The following is a 17,516-nucleotide window of genomic DNA, read 5'->3' as shown; positions in this document are numbered from 1 at the left end:
CTGTGGTGGGGAAGAGACTGTTGTTCACCTCCTTGTAGATTGTGCCTTTGCAAAGAAGGTCTGGAGAGAGATGCAGTGGTTTCTGTCGAGGTTCATCCTGAGCAGTTCTGTGACACAGGACTCTGTGCTCTACGGGCTGTTCCCAGGGACACACACCGAGACAAACATCAACTGCAGCTGGAGGATCATCAGCTTGGTGAAAGATGCTCTTTGGTCTGCCCGAAACTTGTCGGTCTTCCAGCGCAAAGAGTTATCCCCGACCGAGTGTTGCAGACTGGCACATTCCAAAGTCCAGGACTATGTGCTGAGGGAAGCTCTAAAGCTTGGGGCAGCCGCCGCAAAGGCGCAATGGAGAAGGGTCGCTGCCTAAGACCTTTCTGCCACAGTGCACCGAGGGACTGGGAACTGTTTAAATCCCCTCGGGCTGTACAGCTCAAAATAAATGTCTGAAAATGATTGTAATATTCATTGTTTGTACTGATGCACCTTGTGATACATGTTGTAAAAGTTGAACCTGATTATACTTTTGTAATGGTGATTTTGAAATGGTTTGGAATGTTGTTGAAGATGTTTTATGAATAAAGTATATTTTTGCAAGAAAAAAAGTCTGCAGCCCCCCAGTTTAGTGATGCGTCCCTTAAGCATCTTTTAGATGCTGTGGAGGCCTGCCGTGATGTCTACTCCTGCTGTGATGTCTTCTACCCCCTGCTCTGGCTGTAGGAGGGGCAGCAGCATCACCAATCCAGCATGGGAGGTGGTGGCAGTGGTGGTTAGTGCCAATGCCCTGCAAAAGAGGACAGCCTCCCAGTGGTTACAGGATGAATGGTCTCATCCGTTCTGCCAGAGTAACTCACTCTTCTCATCAGTCTCAACTCCCAAACCCATCACACATTCACAGGGATCTCACACTTCAAGGGGCAACACCACTAACTCTCACACATACCCTCACACCTCCATCAGGTTCATATCCTCTCGAGCTCATGTCCTCATCCTGTCCCTGGCTCCGTTCACCACACAAACATTCCATGCATTACCATGCATCCTGTTCATACTCTCTCCATCTGTTTCCATGCAGGAGAAGCTGGCGTACATCAGCAGAGTGAGGTCCCAGACTTGGGCTGGTGTGGCCCGCATTAGACCCCTCACTCACTTTGAGGAGTGTGCCATCACGCTGACTGGTGAGGGCATGGACTGTGCCTGCGATGATGGTGAGGTCGGTGGCAAGCATCCTCATGAAGATCCTGCACCACATCATCCCTCTCTCAACGCAACTCTGAGTGCTCTTTCTCCTACTTTTGACTCTGCTGCCATGCACTAATTATCCCTACTGACACCCTCAGCCAGCCAGTCCCTCAACTCCATCCATGTTCTCATCTCCAGCCAAGAGGACAACATTGCTGGAAATAAGCAGCCTGGAAGACCCCTCACAGTGCTTACCCACACCCTGCACCAGCGCAGAGAGCACACCTCGGTGGGAGCTAGACCTAGAGCAGGCTTGGGTTCACAATCTGATGGTCACCGCACAGACACATGACCACAGCAGGAGTCGGCAGGTTCAGCTGAGCTCCCCGACACTTGGAGGACTGCTGGGGTACAGGCATCTGTGAGGTCCAAGTCAGATGACGAGCCTCTGGATTCGGCCTTCCAACTCATCCAGGAGAGTCAGCAGAAGGTGGAGGAACATCACACAGAGCTGTTGGAAGCCCTCAGCAGACTGGCTCGTGAGTTGCAGGAGTGTATGTGCCTGCTCTCTGATGAACTAGTGTCCACATTATGAAGGTGCCCATAATGAGGATGGCAGACACCATGGAGACACTGGTCCAGCAGAATGTGGAGACGTGTGCAGAATTCCTCTAAGTGGCAATGCGAGGGGGAAAGGGTGCACATCGAAATGCCTCCAGGTGTTCCTTCCCCTCAAGGAGTCAAGCCCGGGCACCTGAAGGGAGGAGGAGCAGCAGCTGGACACCTCGGGTCATCTACTCAGTAATCTCAGAGGCTGTCACTTTTCCTGTGAGCCCCTAAACCTCGCCCTCTGACTCCGGAGATGGAGCAGCTGGGCAGCGAGTAATTCTGAAGGGAGAAGTGTGTGTGAGGCAAGGCCTTTTGCAGCCTCGTGCAAGCACCCTGCCATGCAAGTAAATCCTTCCTGTCTCACACTCACTTCAATGTCCTGAGTATTTTCAGTGCTACCTGCGGGGTTTGCTTTCAGTTGTCCATCTGAGCTGACCTGTATCCCCGCCCACCCACTGATCACACTCCCAGCAGCACCTGATCTCGCCCGCCGTGACTCTCATTTCACTTTCAATTTCGACAACATGTTGGTTATTCATTTTTGCATCCAGTCCCCCATCCTTTCCCCTCCCACAATTACCCATTTCCTTTCGCCCGTCACTGTTGACCGCACCCACCCCCCCGCACTCCCACACCCCCCCAGCTCCTCTCCTTGACCTACCAGCCACAACCCTTTACCTTCGGGATTTCCAGCTGAACCTGCACGTTCCCTTCCTTCCCGAAAATCCCACCCCCATCCATACTCACTCCCCCATGACCTCGTCCTTCTCGCCCCCAGGGTCTATGTCTGCCTCCTAGTCCCCACCAACCACCCTCACCATCCCTTCTGCTGCTACTGTCGGACCCTCATCTTCTCATCCTACCACCTCACTTTGTCCTCGGTCACTCTCCATTCCCTCCTACCATGCCGTCCCTCAGTTTGCTCCTCAAGAGGCAATAATGGGCTCATCAGAGCCCTCCCTTGCAGATTCACATGGACAGCACCCCCTCCGGACCCCTTTCCCCCTTGGAACCCCATCCTGCCTTGAAAACCCCCTCCCCACCCCTGGACCCACCCCCACCCCCCCCCTTGGTGCTGTCCCTCCTCCCCCCAGAAAACCCCCTGCTTAGTCTTTCCCCCTTCTGACTCTTTCAGCCTTCTTTAATCCTTACCTCCGATTCTTTCTTCCAGCCTTACTTCCCTGCTCCAGCCTTACTCCTTCCCTCTTCCTGATTCCTTCAGACACCCTTACTTCTTCTTCCAGCCTTACTCCTTCCACCTTCTTGACTCCTTCCTCCAACCTTACACCCTCCCATCTCCGCACTCCTTCCTCCTCCCGGACTCCCTCCACTCTCCACTTTCTTTCCACCCCCTGGACTCCTTCCCCTCTCTGCACTCCTTCCTTCCTCTCAACACTCCTTCCTCCCCATGGACTCCCTCCCCTTTCTGAACCCCTTCCTCCCCCTGGACTTCCTTCTCTCTCCACACTCCTCCTTCCCTGGGCTCCCACCCCTCTCTGCACTACTTCTCCCCTCCCCCGAACTCCTTCCCTTACCCCTTCCAGCCCCCTTACACCTACTTCTCCAGTTGCCCATCACTTCCCCGACACTTTCGTTCCCCCCTCCCAACCTCACCACCCCCGTCACCTTCGATCCACCCCTCCCAACCTCATAACACACAACATCTTTGTTCCTCTCCTAGTGGATCTTCTCTCACCCTCCAGTACATCTTCCTCTCCCAAACGCAGCTGCCCTTGCTCTCCACCCCCTCAACTATCATCTATTGTGAGCAGAACTCGCAACAGTGACTTTCTACCTTCTGTGGGCTGCTTCACAGCAAAGCCACATCCATGAGAATCCACCCAGCATGCCATGGATGTTCCTCCAGTGTGGCCTCGCTGTCGGGCTCCAGCATTTTCTGCTCCTTGGAAGTCTGCGATGTGAGCAAGGCCCTGGCAGTAAGTCCCGACTTCTGCACGTCACACTTGTCAAGATGTGTCCTGCACAGGCGTGTATTCCCACTGACATGGGCAAATATTACAGTGGGGCGGGGGGGTTGGCAGCGGGGGGGTGATGAGTCCCTTGGGCTGGCCTTATAATGATATGCTGATGTATTACAATTAGGTTTCCGACGTCCGATAGCGGGAAACATGGCCCACAATCGACGGGCTGAGCGGACGATTGCAAACTGGTTTCATGATGTCGCAAAACCAATTTCTGGCCATCTCCAATATTGTCCGCCCACGCCACCAAACATGCCCGCACCAGCGGGCACAGAAAATCCTGATGTATGTTAAAAATACATCAAACTCATTAGATAACATTTAAAAATGATTTATTTCTTTGGCAGTATAAATTGAACTGAAACCTATTCCTATATGATTTTTCATTCCATTGTCCAAGGATGTAAGATTTTGAGTGGGCTGCATGACATTTTTGAAAATGTAAACCAGGTAAACAAAGGCTTTCTTTAAAAATATACATTTTTTTTCCCACTGTTACTTATGTGCCTCATAATGTGGAGGACATTTATAATTGTGTTATTGTGGTTTTCAATAAATTCTCATCAGCAGCAAACCTCAGAACTAAAGCCATGATGCTAATCCCTGCCATGCCCACATTTATTGTTGAATTTGTCTGCAGGAGCCAACCATGACTACCACAATGGAAGAGATGCATCGCTCATCTGGCTCATCTCACCCACAAACTAAACAATATTTTTCAAAAAGCCTTTGAAGAAGACAATACCCATTTAAGAAATCTTGCATTTTCAAGTAGTTTCAACTTACTAAAGGGAAATATTGAATCACAGAGCCTGTTAGGTTTTGACCAAGGCTAAACAAAGGATCAAGGTGTACTCAAGTGAGCATTTCTCATTGAAAATGAATGAGAATTTTGCACAACGTAACAGCTGGTGTATTACAATAGTGTCCTCAATAATTTATTGACGTGACTTTGGAATCAATGAGTCAAGTAGAAAATTCCAACAGTGCATACAATTTGTATTGTCTAAAATCTGGTTCTCATACAAGCAAAACAGCGTAATGAGCTCCCTTGGCCATGCACCACAAAGATGGTTAAAGCACTCACCAGTGTAAACAAGCTGAAAACCTTCATCAGTTGCTTCAGAGTCTGTATTAAACTCCAACCACAAGTGATTGGAGGTACTGCTCAAAGTTATTCCCACCATTCCAGTACCAGAGAAAGCCCCCAGAAGATGGGCAGAACTGTCTTTTCCATCATATATCTAGGAAACAAATTAACAGATAATTTTGCTATTAGGTAAATTGACAGATGCAGAAATGTGGGCAAGATAGAGGCAATGTAACATAAGAATCACATAATTACTTTCTGATATGGCATGATAGTATCATGGGGCCGAGATGATAATTGGCCCTGACAGCTTTAAACTTGTACTAAAATATGATAATCCTCTCTGTGAGCAAAACTCAAAGATGACATTAAAAACACCAGAGTCAGTTTGAAAAGGCTTCCCATTCCACAGGGCTGCCTGTGCTCATTCTCTTTCCATCATGCTTTTGTGCCTGTATCTAGACTTTCAGAAATCTTTATGATGTGCTGAAAGGTTTCTGATGTACAGGTAGAATGCTGAACAATTGAATAATTAGAATATTTCAAACCTGCTGCAGCCAGACACCACAGGTTCCAATCTTCCCCTGCAATACTTACTTAGTCAGATTTGTACCAAAATAGTTTTTTTTCCACTTTCAGTTTTCTACCAGTAGCTTCCTGGGCTACATTGGTTCGTTCAATAAATAGCTTTATATTTTAAAATAAAACACATTCATTGATGGAATTGGAAACGCTGTTGATGATATATCCATGTATCCATGTATCTTAAAGAGAATGAGAATAGATGCAAAAGTGTATTTGTTTTACATTATAAGATGTGATCACAAAGTGAATGGTAAAGTTTCCCATGATTTCAAAACAGTTTAACATCATCAATGAGTAATAAACTCTTGAAACTTGGCAAAGAGAAGCTACACAGCATAATTGGGACTATTCAGTGACTGGTTAGGTATTGACCACAAAATTCTTGCAGGGTCAGGATGTGCAAAATGGGTTCATTGCCCATATGGAGCTTCACAGTATGGGGGAGAAACCAGAATTCACTGCATGCCAAAATCCCTGATAAGTGACAGCAGCTAACTCTTCCAGTTATTACCTCTTTCCAACTGTTAAGATGTGGTTTTAGGGGCATTCCTAGGCTACATCGACAAGTCCAGCGTGCACACATTCTATATACCTTGGAGAAGAATAGCCAAATGGGAGCTAGTGTGTGTGTGTTCCACAATAGGCTTGTGAAGGTTCCAAAGGGTCTGCCAGTGAGGGTGGTTTGTTGACCATCAGATTAATGGACACAATTTTATTTGAGGACTTTATAAAAATATTGTCCTCTTCTTCATTCTTATAAGGGCGCTACCATGTGTCATCGTGGCACAGCTCCAATCTAGCCAGCAGAAAGGGTACCTCTGTTGTGGCTATACAGGAATATACCACTCACCCCAATGATGATAATAATCTGACTCCAATGAGTTATGTGAATTCCAAGGAGTTTGTCTTGGACATCAGGAAGCAGCACGACAGGATGCTTCAATCTTAGAGTGGCAAGATCCGGCAAAGTCTAAAGAGTCACAGATTGCACACACATGGCCATGTGTGCTCATGTTCTCAGTGTAACACACCTTAAGAGGAAGAAGCTAGGAAGGGAAGAATTCCATTTCCTCAATGTTGAGCTCATTATAGCCAGGACCACATCATCACAAAGTGAATAAAAGTTGCCATGGTGCATTTTTTTCAGCAATTCAGCATCTCTATAACTTCACAATGAAAAAGAAGCCTCTGTATTTTGTGTGGGTGATCAAGGCTAACCTCAGCAATCATGGCTGATAATGCCTATCAGTTTCTCAGAAAATGGTCTGGTTATCAGGAAATGAAGTCCATGCAGCCACCAGAGTTATTACTGCATACGCCACTGGCATGTTGAAGGGGCACTTTTGGTGCATAGATCAATATGGGAACACACTGAATATGCAGCATGATGCACGGCACAGCCATTCAAGGAGGATCCAGAGGTTAAAAAATCTCCACAGAGAGCTAGTAGTAGCTGCTGTAATGGCTTGAAGAGAAAACGTATTAACTGTCCTGATCTCCATCTCCCCCATTCAATTCACAGTGATGTAATAATCTGAAGCCACTATGTGCTCAATAACTTCAAAAGATGGCATTCATATTACCTACTTATCTAATCCAACCTTCAACTCATTGCAAAAAACCAAGTCAGCACACACAATGACCCTGAAAAATATCAGGAGGAGGTTGAATTCATCTTGAATATAAGATTACTTCTTTAATGCTGAATTATGGTCAGATTTACGATATGAATCTATCCCAAATTCTGATATCAGCCATCATAAAAGTTTAAAACACTTCCAACCAAGATGACATCTTCTCCTTTCTTGGTGTTGCACTTCTATCCAACTTAGAATAGAATAGAATTTCCACAAGCAACCTGGTCCCCCATGAATCAAAATCTATGCTATTTTTCACTCCGAGTGAAAGAGCGTGACAGATATATGAACACTTACCCCTTAATTAGAGACTAATACATTGGAGATTCACAAAATATCCAACACATTTTCCTGTCTGCTCTTTAAAGTGCTAAATAATTTTTAATATCCATCATCTTTACATCAGACTATAAATAATAGATTTATTTACAATGATCTATTTTACAGAAACACTAAGATGCTGACAGCAAAACATTTGGAAAACACCACCAAGAACAACTTGTATTTATATAGCGCCTTTAACATAATAAAGTGCCCCAATGCACTTTGAAGGAGCATTATAAAACAAAGTATGACACCAAGCCACAGAAGAGCATATTAGATCAGATGATGAGGTACATTTTAAGGAGTGTCTTTAAGTAGGAAAGCGAGGCAGAGAGTTTGAGGGAGGGAATTTGAGAGCTCGGGGCCAAGACAACTGAAGATGTCACAAATGGCCCAACTAAAATCGGGGTTGCACAAAAGGCAGTAGCAGATTTATAGTTAGTGGGGCCTGTGCTCAGTTTCATTTTGGGCACCACCCCCACCCCCTCCCCCACAGCCTCCCAGGCACAACCCAAAAGTTCAGGTTGGTTCACCAGCTTTTTCACAGTCACGTAACTACTTCTGCACACTATCATATAACCTCAGTTCTCACCACTCAATCGAAAAAAAACTTAGTGCCTCTAGTGAGATTATAAAACTTAAAACATGTATGCAAAAGAGCACTGCTTTGCTCTTGTGGCGCAATCGGTTAGCATGTGGTACATTAATGGCAGGATTGAGGCACGTGCAATGCTGAGGTTGTGAGTTCAGGCCAAACCCAGAGGAATTTCTCTTGAGCAGCTCATGTTGCAAAAAAACATGAGCTTTTGACTGGCTGTGAAACGGGACATGGCGCAATCTCAAGCAATAAAATAAGTTAATTGGAAGGAATCAAATTCTGTAGATTGAGAACGGATCTGTCCTGATTAAATGTCTCATGTATCAACATAAGTGCTGCAAATACTCAGCAAATGAAGCAGATTCTGTGAAGAGAGAAAGGCGATGATCCTTCTGATATCGCTGCTCCTGCACTGTGTGTTTCATTTCAGGATGGACTCTTTAATTCATGTCATGTTGTTCAATTTGTTGCCAATTTCTTGGATGGTTCGAAAGAAATCACAACGATGATTACTATAATCTAAACCATCCAATGTTTATCGGTAATATGTTATGAATGGGTTAAACATTCAGGGTAGAGATTAAAGTCTGTGGTTAAACTCAATCTTATAAAACTGTTAATTTATACCAAGCTCACCTCACAACTTATTTATTGCCTGTTAAATTCATCACTATATGAAATAGGCAATGGAATTCTCGAAGTACATTAGGCGATGTGGGCGGGAGGGGTATGGGTGGTCATCATGAAGGTTCCCAACTAGCAGTCTCCAGGTTAATTTAACCTATGACTCTCTTCGATCTCTCTCCTGTCTTTACTCTGGAGTTTTTAAAAGAAAGACTGAAATGCAATAATGCTTTGAGACATCCTGAGGTCATGAACAATGATAATGCAGCCAGTAAAGTACAACACTGCCAGGTAAGAGTGCCAGGGTTTGCTTTGGAACCCCTGTTGTTTTAGACTGGGGATAAGGTGGTGGGAATCATTCTAAAGGCTCAGGCTATCAGCTGGGGGAGAGGGCTATCCCAAAGATGTCCCTCGCCTCATGTGTGCAAAGCTGGAATATTAAGTCATTCAAATTTTAAATTGTTTCTGAGGCATGTTCAGTTCTGCTCTTTCCTGCTCCATGAAATCGATTGCACAGAATCACATTTATTTGAAGAGCGACACAGCCTGCTCCAGCGAAAAGGTTATTTTCGAGATGCAATGCCGAAATGAACAAGCGGTTTATGCAGATCGCCTACCGCCATCCATGTCTCTTTGTCGGTGTTTTGTTAATTTGTTCAGAGGCACAGACAACGAACCAAGTACAATCTTCGCTGCTGGCACGATAGCGCCAAACTTGTACTCCTGAGGAACAGTGAGCGGAATGTTCATTCACCTTTTTTTGTGAGAGTAAATCTAAGAAACATCTGCACTGATTTGCTCGCTGCCTTCGAGTTGCAGTCACTGTTGCACACAGGAAGCTCCCACAAATAAGATGTGATCTTTACCAGACAACCTGCTTTTGTGACGCTGGTTAAAGGATAGCAGGACTGCAGGGGAAATTGCCACCAGCTGCCATGGTGGCACTTGAACCTGTGTCTCCAGAGCATTAGTATGGGCCTCTGAATCACTAGTCCAGTGACAGTATCAGTACACAAATCACCCTCTAAAATCTGCAAGACATGTGGAGTAAACAGTGGTCTAGGACACGGATCACATGCTAATCAAGGTGTGATCCCAGTCAACACCAAATGAGGTCATTGACAAAACAGGAAATGCATTCACCAGTCTCACTCATTTATTATCAGCAAACTATGGGTACCAATCATGGTCCTGGAAGTGGCTTGAAATTAGTTGGTGTCTGTGGTATGCAGAGTCTGGAGACATGGGGGCAGTAAAGGGAATCAAGAGGTTGGTGCTGGCATAGGCTCCAGGATGTGATTTAGCACTTATCATACTGTACTCCTCTCAAAAGCCTATTCTATTTTTTTTTGGTTCATGGGATGTGGGCATCACTGGCTCAGCTTGCATTTATTACCCATCCCTAGGGCTAGGGAATTTAAGATTCAACCACATTGCTGTGGGTCTGGAGTCACGTGTAGGCCAGGACAGTAGATTTCCTTCCCTAAAGGGCATTATGGGTTTTTACAACAATTGACAATGATTTCATGGTCATCATTAAACTTTAATTCTAGGTTTTTATTGGATTCAAATGCCACCAGCTGCCATGGTGGGATTTGAACCCCAGTCCCCAGAGCATCACCCTAGGTCTATGGATTACTAGTCCAGTGACAATATCTCTATGCCATCGCCTGTTGTGTAAAGTGAAACAGTTTTAAGTCTCAAGTTACAGTTCCACGTCTTAAATTATCTTTAAGTATCTTAAAGAGAACTAGTTACTTTCCTTCAAAGTTTTCAACAGGCCCACACACGACTTTAGTCTGTAACCCAGATAATTAGATAATGTGATCAGTTTTGTTGTTATGTAGTTCCTGTGACTTTTATTCCTTATGAACATATATCATGCTGTATGTTATATGTGCATCTTGTTACCTCAGTTTTAACACACTGGTTGTCTCTATGCATTGATGTTTATATATGCTTTGTATAGATTTGATATTGGAGTAGCTTTGTAGCTGAAGCTGCGTGTCTCTTGTACTCTTCTGCTATTTTTAATTAATTGCGAGTTATTATGAAGTTACATAGTAACAAATGGTTCCTTTATCTAAAATATATTTTTAGGCATTCAAACTCTCCAGAACACCTAAGATGGATCAATTAGGCATTTTGGGATGATGATCCTGAAGCATCAGTCATTAGGAAGTGACACCACACATCTCAAATAAGCAGACATACAAATTACCTTATGATGCCTCGTTATCTTGTGGAAAACTATAAACATAATAAAATAACAGAGAAAAGCTGTAATGAGAAGGATGAGCGAATGGCATCTTAGGGGACCAGTCAGGAATTAGCAGGAAGTGATATCAGTGAGGTGACCATCACCCTCAAGAGACCAATCGGACACTAATCATGCACCACCCAACCAATCAGGAACTGACCATGCGTTGTCTGAACCAATCAGAGCTCAGGGATGTTACTGACCACGCACAGCGGTAGTACTTAGCAACGGTTAATAAGTTGCAACTTTTAGCAACCAGGCACATAGCATGAAGAAGAAAGAAGATAGAGTAGGGTTCACAAAACACCTCAAGATGCAGTTCTGCAGTTTTCCGGAAGTTGCAAGCCGGCGTTCGAAAGTGAATTGACTGCTTCCACTATCTTTGCTCAGTATTACATTTTTGTACTTATTGTAATTAGCATGATAAATTCTATGGAACTTGTGATAATATACTGGTATCCGCATGGTCTGTAGCTAGCCAGAACTGAAGTCCCTTTTTAATTTCTGATGAAGAGTCATTCGGACTCAAAACATTAACTGTATTCCTCTCTGCAGATGCTGTCAGACCTGCTGAGTTTTGCCAGGTATTTTTGTTTTTGTTTTGGATTTCCAACATCCACAGTTTATTGCTTTTATCCTTTTTTTAATTTGCTCTCCTAATTCAGTCTAACAGTTGTAATTCACTTAAGTTTTGCAATTAAGTTAAAGATCTTACACAGTGATGTCACTCACTGAGAAATGAGATGAATGTGAAACATTTCAGAGAGTAGCTCCAGCTATGTCTTGGTCTTATTTAACCTTTGTAAGTAATTAAGCATGTAAATAAATGGCTTTGAGCAAAAACAATTGCCTCCAGCAAAATCTCTTCTAAAGTAAGAATCCTGAGATAAACCCACAATAACAGATCTCCCCGCTCCACAGCACTACTTCAGGCTGCTTCTTTCATGCCTCCTGTTCTGTTGCCTCCATCATAGCACACTGGAATTATCCTGATGAACTCTGAGGCCCAGTTTCAGTTAAGCTTCAGGCCTTCAGGTTCTGCTGTTTATTCCCACAGAGCTGACAATTATGTGCCTGAAAAAGGGTGAAATTAATCCAGCTAAAATTTGTACATTAATCAAGTGATATTGATACGGATCAATTAAGATGGAATGAATAGTGTTCCTTTCCTCATCCAAAATTATCTTGTAATCTTCAAATTTATATACTGATTCCTTGGTGAAGTGTGTTCCTGCACTTAATTATTACACACCGACTATGGCTGGAACATGTTTCCAGAATGGAGGAGGCCTTATGCTGAACCAAACTCTGCCCTCAGGCAACAACCACAAAGGAACCCTCTCCTTAAATCAGTGAGCCTTAGACAATTGAAGAATCCCTGCCAGTACCTTGTATGAGATTAACCAATCCAGCACAGACAAGGGGAACTTCACAGATCAAAAGAGCAACAGGCAGTGTATTTATCAATTGAGCCAGTTAGAGAGCTACAGAAAATTGTAATTTTGCACCATTGTATGAAACACATCCTCCATCCTACTGTTCTATTGCTAAGCAACAAGAAGCAGCAAGGTTTTTTCAATCAATACTATTCACTAAAATAAACAACCGCAGTAAAAATTGCAATTGGATGAATTTTGATCATGAAACATTAAATTGGAAATTTTACAGAATTGAATTTGAAGTGATTGCTTTCTATTTCCATGCTGCTCCAAGTCCAGACAATCAAACTTCATCCTATTATTCATCAGGTGATCAATACCACTGAGTAAAGGCTCCTTTCTTTTGGTCTAGATTCATGCAACACATTTGAGATGCTGTTCTGTCAAAGGAGAATCCTGAAATGATGGAACATGTGTTATGAGAAAAATAAACAACTGTTGTGTTTTTAAATATACTCGTTGATCTGTGATGGCAAAACACAAAACTTAAAGAGTGTGTTCCTCTTCCTGTGATTATTGCACTGTTGTCTCACTCTCTATTTCTTTTGTTCTTCTTTGTCCTTCCGTTTGTCTCAACACTGATGGTTTCCTTCTCTTTCTTTATGGCTCTGATTTTTTTTCACATGTCCTTTTGTCCTGACTTTTTCTCTCACTCTCTTTCTATAAAGCTGCTCTCTGGAACATCCCTTCTTAATGCTTCTCACAATTCCTCTCCTTTTCTCTCAGTATGCCTCTCTTTCTTTCTTTAAATCTGATATCCTTGACTTTTTGGCTCATTTGCCTGAGGATAAATTTAATTAGGACAGCAGAAGCCCCAGCATTGGGGCCTGAAAGTGGGAGGGGGACCCTGCTTTGGCCCAGATAGGCATCTCCCTGGTGGTGGTCTTTTAAGTAGCTATCACCAGGGTCCCCATCCAATTAAGGCTTGCGGCCTGCCCCCAACAGCTGCCAGTCCAATCAGAGGGCCAGCAGCTTAGCAGCACCACTGTTAATGGTGGCTATTGACTGCAGCTGCAGGAAGAGGGCACCTCAATGGCTGAGCCACCTTCAAGGAGCTGTAAGTAGGGTTGGGGGATGTAAGGGTCAGGCAGGCAGACTCAGTAATAGAAGGGGGAAGCGGGGGGTGGTTGCAGTACACCAGCCGTGCCATTGCCGGGATAGAGCGGGAGGAACACCCATTGCTGTCGGGTGGCCCCTCTCTGGGCCAATGGATCTCCCGAAAATGAGGCACCCTCTTCTTCAGGGCTTGCTGGGAAGCTGTTAGGTTTCACTGGATGGTCTCCCCATGTGGCGACAAGTCTTCTCCCTGATGAGGGCAAAATGCTCACGGAAATGGGTGTGGCCCTTAATTGGCTACTTAAGTGGCTCAGTTGTGCTGTTGGGGTGGGGGGGTGGGGGTGGGGGTGGCGTTGGCTGATATATTTCCAGCCCTGGTGACAGATTATGAGAGCCTAACCCTCTGGTAGATGCACAAAATGATCTGGGGTATGAAGCCACCACTCTTGTCTTTTGGCAACAACATAATCATGAAACTTTCTTTGCAGAAGTCCAACCATTACAGAAGTATCTCTGTCAAGTCATAAACTAGGCAATTACTCTTGGTGCCATGCTGAGTGATGTTTACATCCCAACACAAACAAGACTCTTCGTCAATGTTTATCTTGAAAGAATGGGAAATAGATTTAAAAGAGACTGAAAGAGAACTATCCAATCCTCATATTAGATTGATGATGCCATGCCCTAAGACACGGAAGAGATCATAAACTGTTAAGTCGAAACTTACCTTCTTACTTATTTAAAAAGTGGACCTTGCTGGACCAAAACATGGCTGTCACAGGTCACACTATTCACAAGTTGGCTACAGTTCCTGGAAATTTCCAATAGCAGTTACAGGACAAAAGCTTAACCCTCAACCGTTGTGGAATTTCGTACCTCTCATTGTGAGGACATAGTACAATCAACAAAACCAGGAGCCAGCAGATGATCTGTCTCCCCAGCCTGGTCCTATAACAAAGAGGAAGCCATCAAAACTCATTATATCTGCAGAGGTGCTAAAAGCCATCTTTTATTTCCTAAGACAAACAATGGATTTTGACCAGTGGCATAGAAACTCCTTGCAAGCCTGCAACTGACTCATTAATGGGTCACATCACATGACCCCAGCTTCTGGCCTTTGGAAAGTTTTAATATTACTTTTCCAGACTTGCAACTCAGTCTGCTGTTTAAACTCCTGCCTGCAAACATCAAAGCAAGGCTCCAGGTTGACCAATGGCCTCATCAAGTCTGAGCCTCCTCAAAGCCTATTTCTCTAGAAGGATCCTGCCATTGCCTGCCAAGCAGACAAGTCTCTGTATACCAACTTCATCTCATTAAGTCACCATCAACTTTAAAGGAATTCTATAAAATCCTGCTTCAGCCAGCTGAACCCATCTGAACTGTAGCTCCTCCATGAAGGAACCCTAACTGGACTCTGGCTATCACATGAATTGATATTCACATCTATGGTGTTTTTTCTTTAAGTTACTCATAGTTGTAAAGCCTCCTCTTTCCTATCTTACTGTGTGCTTTTGTGTGTGTATGAAGGTGCAACCATTCCCTGGGTTTGAACATATGAATAAACTATACTTCTGTTTTAACTCTAAAGAGAAAGTGCTGGGAGTCACTTTAAACATTGACCACTCAAATGGAGGGTTTAGGGAAACATGCTACAGGCTATTTCAAAAATTAAAACATCTCTGTTTACAGACAGTCAGTGAAAAATAAAGTTCTGTTTTGCCTCCCTCCACTGGCTTTGACAATAGCCACCTTACTCATTTTTAGAAGTAACTTTCTTCCACATTGGTAATATATCCTAAAATCATGTTTCTTAGGCATATAAGTCTCCATGATTTTCCATCCACTAATTTTAATAGATGGATGCCCATTTTGGCACATGGTCAATTTTCTAGTCTGTACGTTAGGTGGTGAGATTGTGTTTTTTTAAACTTCCCTGTGTTTGTATTATTGATATAGCCGAAAAAGACAGATTCAGAAAACAATTTGATAGACTACTTCTATCTTACTACTAAAGTATCTCTGTAAACTCCTCTAGTCCTACAGCCCTCCAAGATATCAGTGCTTGCCTAATTCTGGCCTCTTCAGAATCCCCGATGTTAATTGCTCCATCATTAGCAGGCAAGTCATCAGCTGCCAAGGCTCTAGGCTCTGAAATTCCATCCCCAAACCTTTCTACCTCTCTACCCCTCTTTCCTTCTTTAAGACATTCCTTAAAACCTATCACTTTGACAAAGCTTGTGTCATTTATTCTAATACCTCCTTATGTGGCCTGATATCAATTTTTTGTTTTATAACACACCTGTGAAGCATCCTGGACCTCTTAATGATATTAAAGGCACTATATAAGTTTAATATTGTTGTTGTTACAGCCTCAGAAGATCCACTTTTAGCTGTTCAGTACCCAATCTACAGAAAGACATTTTGATTTTCAATCCAAATGGATGTTAATTGGATAATAACCTCTGCAAACAATTAAAATTGTAACATAAAACAGCCGAGAACCACTGCAGAAAATTGGCCAATTTTCATGTTCATAACTCCAACCACAAATTGAGTGCAGAGACTGCTACACTAATTTGTTGCTGGTTCTCCTAATTCTGGCATTTTGCTTCAGCTTCAGTTTAACACCAAGGCTGCAGTTTGAGTACTCGGTGCCAATGTTCAACTAGATATCAGGGTCGGGAGCCTGACATCAGGGTCAAATGCAGGTTCTAACTCGGCAACATATCAGGAGCATTCACCCAACATGAATTTAGCCTGGATTGGCTGATTAATGGGTGTGCTTGCTATCCAGCTGGGGACAGCAGATGCGTTTTCGGAGCTAGAGGAGGTCTTTCAGCTTAGAAGTAGCTGTAGCCTGCCGTTGCTGATAAGGGAGTGAGAGGGCACCTTCATCTTGGTTTAGGAGGCGGGACGCTGCGTAAACCGGTATGCCAGAGCACTCCAGACAGTTGGGCGAAATTATGTGCCCACCCCCATATTGGGGCAAAAATTCCACCCAAGTGTCAAAGGATGCCCTTTTCTTATTAGAATTACTCAGATGAGACTCACGTCCAAATTCAAGGGATTCCTGGGTCTCCAGGTTCTAGTGTGCATTGCCAGAAGATGGGCCAAAATTAATGCAAAGTCATCAGGCTGTCCAAGTAGCCGATTACTTTAAAGGATTTTTATCGACTCCCAAACAGGAAATAAAAAGCAGCAAAATAAAATCACTTTTAGAATGAAAGATTTAGACATACACATAAAGTGAAGGCTGAAACTAAAATATTCTGAGAAAATCACTTAAAAATAGTTGCTGCTGAAAATATCAAGTAATTAATTATTTAACAACACCCACGATTATAAACTTTTTTTTCTCAGGATCAGGGCTAGAGGTCATCAAATGTTATCAATCATGTTAAAAACCCAGTTACACTTGCTGAACAAAGTGTAACTTTTTTATGGGACATCATCCATAACATCACCTGACTTTCTCCCTGCTTCAGCTCAACTGCCACTGAAAATCTCATTCATGTTACTGTTACCTCAAGACTTGGCTATTGCAATGCACTCCTGGCTGATATCTCATTCTACCTGTCACAAAACTTGAGCCCATCCAGAAATCTGCAGTCTGTGTCCTAGCTTGTATGAAGTTCTTATTTACTTATCATTCCTCTGCTTGTTACAATGGCTTTCACCCAAGCAACATCTTGATTTTAAAATTCTCATCCTTGTTTTCAAATCCCTCCAACGCAGCTTTTGTCAGAGCCCTGAATGACAAACTGTGACTTCAGGATTTCTGTCATAATCTATGCATGCCACTATCCTGAATTTGCAGCCCATTTCAAAGCAAACACCAGCAATCCAGTCCATTGTATTTTACATAAAATGACTATTTTAAATACATTCAGTTGCCGTTTTTTGTGATCAAAATGTCGGTGGCTAGAAAACCAATGTAAATTTGAGAAGTTTGTAATTATTATTGACTTCACTGCCAGGTGGGTGCTGAGCTCTGATAATCAATTTTGCACAGCTTCAGTGAGGGTATTAGTGGCGTGGTGCAAAATTCCCATGAAATTATATAGCACACGTACATCATAATTTTCATGGGACTTCTGCAGTGTAAAACAAACCCAACCCCATTTTGAAGG

The 17,516-nt window shown here is 43.5% G+C and overlaps 1 protein-coding gene across 1 annotated transcript in view; it reads right to left on the bottom strand.

Moving 5' to 3' along the window:
• csmd3b (CUB and Sushi multiple domains 3b) overlaps positions 1–17,516 on the bottom strand; it is a 2,092,226-nt gene that overhangs the window by 473,102 nt on the left and 1,601,608 nt on the right. Inside the window, exon 23 of the mRNA XM_041189252.1 lies at positions 4,861–5,017. Coding sequence (XP_041045186.1) covers positions 4,861–5,017 — 157 coding nt within the window. The remainder of the gene's footprint in view (positions 1–4,860; positions 5,018–17,516) is intronic.

This window comes from Carcharodon carcharias, chromosome 6 (genome assembly GCF_017639515.1).
Source record: "Carcharodon carcharias isolate sCarCar2 chromosome 6, sCarCar2.pri, whole genome shotgun sequence".
Classification (NCBI taxonomy): Eukaryota; Metazoa; Chordata; class Chondrichthyes; order Lamniformes; family Lamnidae; genus Carcharodon; species Carcharodon carcharias.
The sequence above is the reverse complement of the archived record's forward strand: the minus strand, read 5'-3'. Positions and strand labels throughout refer to the sequence as shown.